The sequence below is a fragment of the Simochromis diagramma genome, unplaced genomic scaffold (assembly GCF_900408965.1).
Source record: "Simochromis diagramma unplaced genomic scaffold, fSimDia1.1 OVJJ01000501.1, whole genome shotgun sequence".
Classification (NCBI taxonomy): domain Eukaryota; kingdom Metazoa; phylum Chordata; class Actinopteri; order Cichliformes; family Cichlidae; genus Simochromis; species Simochromis diagramma.
In genome coordinates this window covers 483799-494926 of record NW_024387320.1, presented here as the reverse complement: position 1 = coordinate 494926, position 11128 = coordinate 483799, and the positions used below count along the sequence as shown (strand labels likewise).

Below are 11128 nucleotides of genomic sequence, written 5' to 3'. Positions count from 1 at the left end.
AACAGGTGCAAAGAATCTTACAGGAATTCTTTAGATTTAGCTTTCTTCCAGCAACGGAACACGGTTCAAAATGAACCACTGAAATGCAACGAGGTGTATTTCGTGTTGCAGGTAGCCTACTTTATCAGCGCGCCCTGTTCTTAAAGACCTACGCCGATGAGCCACAGCAGCATCTCGCACACTGTATAACATTCTGCGCTCAAGGGCACAAGCACAGAACTCTGCATGTCAGAGCTGCGTGCCACAAGTTAAATTAATGAATCTTTAAAGGGTTTAGGTTTTTTTAATGAGAGAAGCTGTTGTAGCTTTTTATCAAACCTCTTCATATTTCACTGAGGTGGAATGGTGCACCACATTTGCGAGGCAGAACTAATGCTATATAAATCTCAAGTAATAAGCAGGCCCTGGGGACATCATCTAAATGAAGATTTTACACCAATTTAAACCTGCCTGGAATTTGATTCCTGCCTTAAGTGCATTTGTTTAACAGGTGCTGGAGATGCAAGCGCTTCTCTCCAAAGTGTCGCTATGTCTCCTTTATTAATTTCTGGATTGCAAGTGGGCGGGGGAGTATGAAGAGAAAGGGGAGTTGACAAACACTAATCAAAGGTTCAGAGTGGGCTGATTCTTCCATAGATCCAATGTACTTTTGCTTCATTTGCAAACTAATGATTTTAAACCCCCACAATCTGTTTGAGGTCAGCTCCTGTGTATTTTGGATACGCTTGGCTATTAGCATCACTGAAAGCTTCAGATGTGTCAAGCCTGCTCCCCCTCTAGTGATAGTCACCTACTTTAATTTCCCTGCAGGCCTCAGAGGGGGATGAATTCAACTAAAATCACAAGCTGTTTTGTTGGCAGTCCTTTGTGGCCTATAATGAATCTAATGAATATAAAGAGAGGAGATGGGAGGGAGGGGGGGGAAAGGGATGAAGGCGAATACATTTCAACCACGCTGTGTTGCTTTTACTTGACGATTTGTGACCCTCAACAATGGAACAATAGCAAGTGTTTTTGTACCCTTAATTTGCCTTTGTGTTTCAGCTTCATCTCTTTCACCACCAAGCACTGAAAGTCGCCAGTTGAAGAATAACTGCTGACTCCACGGTCTGTCAGACAAAGGGGAGGTTTTAAGATGAATCCCTAACTCTCAGCCAGCCAGAGGAGCAGAGAGCGAAAGGGGCTCAAAGACAACAACGGGCAAGTCAAAGGTAGAATTAGCTAGGGTTCCCAAACAGGCCAGAAACACTTCCTCCCTTGTCAAACACAGCCACAAACAGCACTTCTGCCTCTTAAAAGCTGCTGAACATTTGTATTTGCACTCAAAGAGGTGTTTGACACATGAATTGAAGTGGCTCATCTGATAAGAGGCACAGGCTGAGAGGTAGAGCGGAAGAGCGAAGCAGTGGCACTGCTGGTAAAGCTGGCCCCTCAGGTGTCGGCATGGCACGAACGACTCATACTCAGGTCAAGGCTTCAAGTAATTAGCATTCAGTTAAAAACACTAATCAAGCACTGCTCCAAATGACCACAAATAAAGTGACGCGGTACTGTACTAAATATTTCGGAACATGAACTTTTAAGTGCTGCACTGTGCACTGGGTAGACGATAAAAAAGTTCTGTGTCACTGGTCCATGCCGGTATGCTCCCCAGTCCCTGTAATGATTTCTATTCATAAACATGCAGTGTGCTATCCTCCACCTGGCAGCTGCCTCTGTGCATATGAGATTACTATTATGCATCTTCCAATCCCACGGATAAACATCTCTCCACTTTTGAAGTTTGCAAGCATGAGGCATATTTTAGTGCCATATGACTTAAGCATCCCTTCAGGTATCACTTGCAATCTTTTCTCATTCTATATACATTGTTCAACTTTAATGGGTATCTAATTTGTGTTATCAGCTTACAGGGCAGTAAGTAATAATTTGCATGGCTGCCCTAAGCAAATATGGCTCCACAAGCATCCCATAGTATAGACACTAGAATGGATTAACCTCCATATTGGCTATGCCCTGACGGTCAATGCTTTTTTAGAACAGATAGTTTCGTTTGGTGCCATTTGTTTTCATATATATATATATATATATATATATACATATATATATATATATGTATAAAAACCACACACACACATGTGCGCGCTTTCTTTTACATTCAGATGTTACACTAGATAAAAGTCTCCAACACATAGTGAAATGACATTGTCAATCTATTTACAGCAGTGCTGATAATGGTTAGGCCCCATTCGAAGAATAAATGCATCAGTGGATTGGTACTTAAATTACTTCTTTTCCCGATGATGACCTACAGCATGCACTGTCATAAATGGCCGCTTGTACTCTTGTAAATCAGTTGCCCTCCAACCTGACACACAATAAGAACGAATCAGCGTATAATGCGCTGTCTTTCTTTGACACTGTTCTTTGAGTTATTCGTATGTATTCAGGCATTTTTTTCATGCCGTACTCTTTCAAAGCAGTTATAACAACACTCAAAATGTCAAGGGCAATGTGATTTAAGCATGAGGGTTGAAGACAAGAAAGGCCGGTATCATAGTTGATAATTTCATTCGGCTCACAGCTAAAGTGCTCATGATGAAGATGAAAGCTCAAAGAGCACCTTTCCTCCCCGACAACTTCTCGCTAGTCCCTCGTGGATTTCCAACGCCAGCTGCAACCCAGCATAAACCCACATCAACGATGGTGAGAGCCGCTCAGTCCAGCGCCGCAGGTTAATCAACATCTGAAATTAGCCGGTACATGTAGAAAATGGATGTGTACAGTGTGTTCGCAGTGGTTCTACAGGGTAAACAGGCATGCATCTAGGAGAGTAGCTTGATATTCTACTGGCTTGCATCAGGCATGTGTGTTACGCTTGTTAGCTTAGTAGACAGTTAATTGCCATGGTGGGTGGTTAGAGTGCTAGGAGCCTGATCTCAGGAATATGTCACATTTGCTAATCGGACATGCAGATGCAAATAATGTATGACAGACTGTGACCAACGCTACCGGAACATAAATACTGTTAACTTCAGAAATGTTCTTGGCTCAGAAATCTCACTGCATAAAGGCTATAATGACAACCCACTGTTTATCTATTTATTTATTTTGTTTAGCTATTTCTGTTCATGGGCCAATTTGACAAAAGAAGTGCATTAACAATAAAAAAAAAATCCTACTGCATTACTGGCCTGATTATGTTATCTCCTAGAATTCATGTAAACCATGTGAAATCTGAACTGTGCGCACCACAAATGGAAGCAGGACTCAGTTCGCACAGCCTAATTCATATTCCTAGAAGGATTTGTAATTTGCAAAACATATCAGGTATCTGACAGCAGGGCACAGCCTCTTTAAAACTATGCTATTCAAACTTGCATACAGTTTGAAAAGCGCATCCATAGATTGATTAAAGTTGTAAAGATTTTACATCAGAAGCGTTTCTGATTAAAGCCACATGCCACAGAGATGCTACTCTTTTGAATCAGCCCAGTAATCTACCGCACTTGGTTGAAATTGTTGTTAACGCAGGAATAATATCAATGCAAACTATATTAATAACCATGCCGAGAGACGCTGGAGCAATGTCACTTAATCAATGAAAACAAATCACGTACACCTTGTTATGATTATCTGGAGCAGTTTGAATATTAATGTGTCGGTCGAAATCAATTTTGGGGTTGCATATATTGCCACCGGTGTTTACTCATGGTTAAGACATTTCTTTCTTTTATATTTCTGCTGCATCCCTGAGAGAAATCAATGAAATATTAAATAGAGATATGATGCCGGCTATTATTGTAATTCAAAAAACACCAACAAAACAAGAACAATTGTATTATTGTAAACTATAAAGATGGGATGTTCAAATTTCAATTAACTTTGGTTTGTATTTGCTGATATTAATTAAGAGGGCTTGCAGAAGGACACAAAAGAGACAGGTTCATTGTCTCAGATTATTCTCATGAAAGTAGCATTAGTATGTAGCACAACACTACCTAATTAACTGGCATGGGAGGCAAGGCATTACACTGGAAACCTTTTGATTTGTGGGCGGTAATAGCATTGGGCAAGAAGCAGATTCTTTATTTCATTAATTGATAAGAGGGCCTTTAATGAAAATATCAGCCCAGGAGCAAAGCAAGTCAGCATCACTACTTTAGTGTGGAGGAAAGAAGAAAAAAAAAACTTGCTTCAAGGAGTATTGTTGCAGGCAATGAATTACCTCATGACTACAGTTCATTAAATAAAATGTGAAACACACCTGGTGGGCTAATGGAGGTCAAATGTGTAAGCAACAGCAAGAGCGTAAGGGGATGTGGCAATAAAAGACAAAGCAGCACCTAGCCTCTTTTTTGACAGGTTAATAAAATCCCTGCCGCTAAGTGTTCAGGTTGTGGGACTCGGCTCAGTCGCGTCTCCCATAGTCTGGAGACGGTGATGTGACAGTGTTGTATCAGTGTCACTGAGAGCAATCATAACATTCCTTTCCTCCAAGTCCAAAGCTTGTTTTAAATTCCCTTGGCAGCAGACTGCTTTAGGGGGTCAAACAAACCAAATCTCTGCACAATAATGACCGCCTATCAGTTACATCTCTCACCTGTAATCACTGACTCGCATTAAAAGCATCTTTTTTTTCGCTCTGCATACTTGACTGTGAATGCTTTTGAAATGAGTATAATGTAATCTGTGCCGCAGATATCTTCGGCTTTTGTGCAACTATCCAAGTAGTGAATGGTTGGGCCTATCGGTTACTCTCTGGAGGTGATGTATACACTTTCTAGAACAATGCCACAAACAGATGAAGGCTATAATATGCTGCCTATTCCTATTCTGTCATTTTTCGGGTTTATTTGGCTTTTTGGAAAAACAATTTAGGTGTATGCCCCCCCCCCCCCCCACACACACACACACACACACCACCACCACAACTTTTATTTTCTCGAAGCAAAAGCTCATTTTTAAAATCTGCCTAACTCGGGTGAACTTGCTGAGAAAAGTTTACAGTTTAGCTACGAGCAACAGGAACTTTTTCGTGAAATACTTAATGTCAACTATAACTAAATAAATGGGGCACAAATACAAATATAGCTACACTAGTACAATGCAAAATGTACATGCTATTTCATTTATTTATTTTTTAAAAATCAATGTAATCAATAAAGTTGTGGTGCAAACACGCAACACAGTGCAACAGCAGAAATCCATATTAATGCAACCGACGAGACATCAAATTTCCATTAGCCGACATATCATTTTGACATTATCTTTGAGATATAAAAGTTTTTATTCTTTTGACTGTGATGTGTGCCAGATTATCCACCTGCCTGTCTATCTGCATTACCGTTTCATTTTCACACTGACGGTTGTAAGAATAAAGACACAGGGTTTAAATATATCTCCCTGCCGAGCAGACATTCTTCACCAGATGTGCAACAGATAATGTCAGCCTAATCTTTGAAAGCAACAGCACCAACTTTACTATGTTTTTTTAATGATCTCCACAGATTATGATTTACATCAGCTTTGAGGTTAAATGTCACTATTTAATTAGAGTTGAGGTTTTTTTTCTGCACATGAAAAAATGCAAAGAGAAGTCTGAGCCTTTGTGCACTCAACATTTAATTTGAGAGGCTGTGCAGACAGAAAAAAGGATATACGCGCAGTGGAAGAAGCCATCTTACCACTTATTAGAGAGGCAGTAACACTATGTCCCACTTTATCAGAGATCTTCAGCATTGTCCATAGGGAGTTAACTTTTAGACTGTTTACTGGCTCAAAGGCCAGGCATGCATCTGAAGCCACATAGGCAAGATAATGTATCCCAGGCAACAAAAGCAGGCAAATCACTGTGCATTAGGACTGGACACACAATAGACAACAATAGCTTGCATAAACACTATTTAGAACTATTCACATGGCATTGAAGAGATGGGCGTCGACTCACTATTGCTGCAAAGCCGGCGCATTGTGCGAAGGTGAAAAGAAGTCTAATGAACAGGAAGCCTTATTTGAGAGAGCTGACAGTAACCATACAACGGCCGCATTGTGCGCTTGCCACCAACCCTGTGGGTCTCTACATTAGGAGAAATGATGAGAAAGTAACCCGAAAAGACACAGTGGGCCCTTGGACCCACGTAAATGCAACCAGACAATAATGGGGGGACACAAGCTGTCCCCACCTTTACCCAAAGCTGCACGTTTACATGCACAGAACATCAACCGCTCTCATGTCTAAGGATAAAAGCCCCCTGGCCAGATGGAACTTTGAAGTACATTTGGGCTAGTTTACCACCAAAGAGTGCAATTTTAGTGCAGCAGCAGTTAAAATATATGTCATACATTTTAAATTAAATCAAACTCTCCAGGGGAAAGTTCAGAACTCCAGAGTTTGGTGCACCAGGCCTCTCTTCACACACATACATTCACATTATGCCCCCTGCCTCAAGCTTCATCAATCTTACACAAAGGGATGACATCACCAATAAGCATAGCCTTTTATGTCTTTAAGCAATAAGCCTTATTTACTGATGAGATAAGCCCCTGGCTATTGTCTACACTCCACTTTGCTTCTTTCTCTCGCAGTTGAGGAATCAAACGGTACTTTTGAAAGGTGGCAGAGCATGTCCAGGATTTAAAGCTAAAGCATGCAAAGAGGTTTCCTATTTGTTAGCCTTTCAAAGGGCCACATTAGCCAGTTTAGTTCAAAGTAGTGGAGACAGGTAAAACTGCAAAAATGCGTAGTTCTTAGAAAAGTAGTTCTTAGTTGTTTTTTTGTTCTTTTATTGTTTGAACAACTTTTAGTGCTTGTTTCTCTGGAAATATTGCACAGAGTACTCAAGCTCTAAAGAGCTTGAAACACGCCACAGCCTGGATAATTTACAAAATATAATCATCCATTACATGCATGACCTATAATTATTGTTTGTAGCAGTATTACTCAGCGCGGTCACTAAACTGCTGAGGCACCCTGAGTCAGTGCGGCTTATTAAACCACATGTGTACACGGAGAAAGGAAAAAGTTTGAGCTGCTGTTTGTGTTTGTTTATGGTGTTAGATGAAAGAAACGCTGCCGGTTACAAGTCCTCTAATAAGTTGGAAAATGACACTTGGTGGCTCTCATTTTTGTAGTTTGACAAAGTCTGTCATGAGGAAAACTAGGTCTAACTAGATTGTTGCGCCGATATAGAAAATATAGCATGTTTCGAATTGAGTGCCTATTTTTAACAAGATAAAAAGCCATTTTCTAACACAGTGCATCCAGTGTCACCACACGTATCTTCAAAACGTGCCATTTGTTGTTTGTTTTTCTTAGCTCTACACAGGGTTGTGTCAGGCCTTGGGAACTTGTCAGATATTCAGTTTGTAGTCACTTTAGAAAGCCTGAGCAGAGATTCTCTGGGGAATCGCTCCAGTCTCCCCATCTCCCCCCACCCCATGTCACCAGCCAGGAACAAAGCCGCCATAGTCAATTCTCCTAATTTCACTGCAGCCTGTCGAAAATCCCGTTCTCCTTTTCTCCTTCTCTTCAACAAGTACTTTATGTTGGGATCAGTCAGGTCTGAGTCGCCCACAAAAACCTGAGGCTCTCGCTTCATCGTCTTTCAGCACCAGGTTTGACACTCCCCAGCTCCCTGCCATTCAGACGCCTTCACCGTGCAATTTGTTTCCATTTGTCAAACAGCAGTATCAATCACAAAAGAAAATGCTGGCACAACACAAAGTCTGTAAAAAAATAAATAACCCAACAACATTGTTTCCTAAACCCAAAATGGCCTTCAGTCGCCTACTTATAGGCCCGTGACAAAACAATCTTAAACAATTTACAGCACTTTCACTTGTTACAGATACTTGTTACATTATTCTTCTCCAAAACTGACAATAAAACATCTTTAACTGAATACGGCAGCTGTCCCCAACCTCAAATCAGCACCAGTGTATCACTTCTCTCTTAAAAGTGTGGATGAGCTAGCTGCTGCGGTTTGAATTCATCATTTTATTCACTGCCTCCACATTGTGCTGACTCTTATTTTGCGTTTTATTTCTTTGGGATTAAACTTCATTGTGTGGACAGCCAGGTTTCCCAGACATTTGTTTATTAAAGCTATATCAGCACTATGTTGACAGCACTGCTATTCGCACACCTATTCAGATATGTCCTAAAATGGTGCTATTATTGAGGGACGTAGGGAGGTATCTGGTTAATAATACATATTGTGCGAACTTTGTTGTCACCATTCTTGCGCTGGCTCTTATCAAGGGGAGAGCAGAGAGGATATATGCTGACTCTGATGTAGATAGTGCCATGAGTATTTCTATTGTGGCAGCTGCCATGTGGTGCAGTCCCTGATAGGGTTTCGAATGCTGTCAATGCTGCGTCAGGTGCATTAGCACCTCAGAGACCCGTGATGCTCCAGCTGCCGTGTGCCTACGTCTCCCTGGGCCCTGGCCGCCAGCCTGACACCCGACACAAAGTAATCACAGATCACAGTGTTTAATCACTGAAACAAGCACTCCAGAGGACCCCACTGTCAATATCCCACTCTCTCATTATCTGTTTGGATTGCACATCCACACTGTCAGATAAACAGAGTGGAAAATTAAGATTAAAAATATGGTAATTTCATTTCAGGCAGCAGGCTCCTCTCACTGGCCCATTATGCTATTGATTACCTCTGAATTCAATTTTTCTTTTCAATGTAAACTTTAATCTATTCGCAAGCCAACAATTCAGCTCCCAAGGGGCTATTTGAGAGTAAGTAACCATTTAATATGACGCCGGCTGAAGATTCACTGGCTTTAATGAATTGTGTAAATCACTCAGCTTTTAAAGGAACTGATGTCCCACAGTTCATGACCCAAATACGGGCCTGGTTAAATACCGCCTTTTAGACCGAGCTAAGTGTTTACTGACAAGAATCTGTGAATGTGTAATCACTGGCTTTGCGCTTGTCTGTATGAAGCCAAATTAAACAGCTCTTTTCTAAGAGAGCCGCTAATGACAAAATTACATTTTAAGACTTAATCATCTTATTGCACTACTGACATGTTAAAATAATAGAGTGCAAGGCCGCGCCACTTTACCACTGAAACAGAATTAGAAAATCACTCGACTCAGCACGATAATCACACGGTCGCTTCCTTTAACCGCTTACCAGTTTGTAGCATCGTGTTCAACTCCAGCTGTAACCACTGACCTGAAGCAAACACACCATTCAGGCAGCTGAGTGTGGAATGAGCAACAGCGGGGAGGAAACGCTGGTGAGTCAGTCTCACAATGAAGCAAAATGAAGCGAAACGTTCAAAACAATACTCTTTTATTAAATGAAATTTGAAACAAATCTAGTGTCAGTTACAAGTGAGCATTCCTCGCACTTATTTATGACTTAGAAACCGCAAAGTGCTTGAAATCTTACCTTCCATTTGTGTTACGAGCCGTAGACAAAGATGTAAAAAAATCAAACAGCGCGAATAATTACCAGGATATAAATAATCTCACTCGGTTCCATCCACATAATTACCTGCATAAAAGTGTTACATTCTCAAATAAAGTCGTTAATCAAACAAGCCAGGACAGAAAGTTGAGAGACATCTTGTTCCTTGATATTAGTCAGTATCATTGCCAACTGTTACTGGTCTTTGCTCACTAGAGATGAGGTAGACATAAAACCGATAGAGTCAAAGTGCAGGAAAACCATTCAATTTACAAACAGTGCAATTACTAGGAATCAATCGCGTGATTAAGGCACAATAATTACAGAAAGCATCCGTGTCCCCTCTGAGGTTCTCCTTGGCTTGTCAAGCATTTTTCAAGTAATGAAAAGACTTCCTATATACATTGTTTTATATATTCCTATAAAACAATGTTTTCCCTAAAAGAACAATTTAAGCCACGGGTAATTTATTGCACACAGAATATTGACACTCTTTTGAGCACCAGTTCCCCACTGTAGATACCCCAGAAGCCAGGACACACCTACATAAATATAGCCGTTTGCAATCAATAAACAGCCATGCAGTAATATGCTGTCAATGGAAGGCACAGCCCACCTCAGGCGTGTGCCTCCTTTCTGTTCCATACCACGGGTCTATGCTAATCAAATGGAGCGCACACTACACTGCACTAGGCCTGAAGACATTTAGGAATATCGGTGTGTCTGCTAAAATACTTGGTCACTGATGGCTAACACGAGGACCACAGCGACACTCCAAACCGTCAAAGGGACGTCTCGAAGATGACGCGGATGTCCTCGTCACGGCGCACGTCAGTCAGCCGCTTTTTGTTCGTGTAAACCTGAAAAGCGGATCAGGGAAGCAGTGTCACAGAACACAAGCACACTGTCCAATCTGAGCTACGATCTGTTAAGGCGCAATTTATGACAGATCCAGTCAGAGCACGGCGAAGGGATTTATCACCCACTGAAGCATACAAAAGTGGCTTATTTAGCCCAGTAAACAACTGTTAGATTAAAGGCAGGAAAATTTTGGAGATAATTACAGGAATTATTTGTGGAGTTAATTTTCTCTTACGCTGGCTCCTAAGCTGCAAGCCGCTATTTAGAAAAGCCGGATTGCAGTGTTTGCGCCTGCAAAAGGCATGGCTTCTTTATGCCGAGCCGCTCTGACAGCTGAACAATTTCAGCAAGAAAGTTTGTGGAAAAAGAGGCAATGGAAGTGAAAGCTTGGCCATAGCTTGAGATATATGTACTGTCTACTCTGGGATTCTCTTTCAGCACGACAAAGGAGCTAGAGGTTGATATCAGATTATTGAATGTATTTAAACCTTGACTGACAACTATAGAAACTTGACACACAACATGCGGACTATCTCTGTATTTAATAAGTGGTGCTAGACAGTTATGGATGCTGCAGTAATCTGATCAAAGAAGAGCATCCTACAATAAAGAAAGGAAAACGTAAGGGCCCGAACAATGCCACTACCAATCCGCCAGTGTGCAGGGTAAGACGAAACCAAATAATACCACACTGTGCTGAGTCTTTGAAATCAGTATTTTACTCATTTCACTCCTCTGGCTGAGGAGATACAGTTCCGCTGATAAATTTGTGCGAGGGACAGAGAGAAAATGAAATGATGCCTACTTTTTCTTATTTCACAAAGACCTGT

The 11128-nt window shown here is 41.2% G+C and overlaps 1 protein-coding gene across 1 annotated transcript in view; it reads right to left on the bottom strand.

The window, feature by feature from the left end:
• Positions 1–2501: 2501 nt before the first annotated feature.
• LOC120717544 (multidrug resistance-associated protein 4-like) overlaps positions 2502–11128 on the bottom strand; it is a 40684-nt gene continuing 32057 nt past the window's right edge. Inside the window, exon 31 of the mRNA XM_040005631.1 lies at positions 2502–10297. Coding sequence (XP_039861565.1) covers positions 10220–10297 — 78 coding nt within the window. The 3' untranslated portion in view covers positions 2502–10219. The remainder of the gene's footprint in view (positions 10298–11128) is intronic.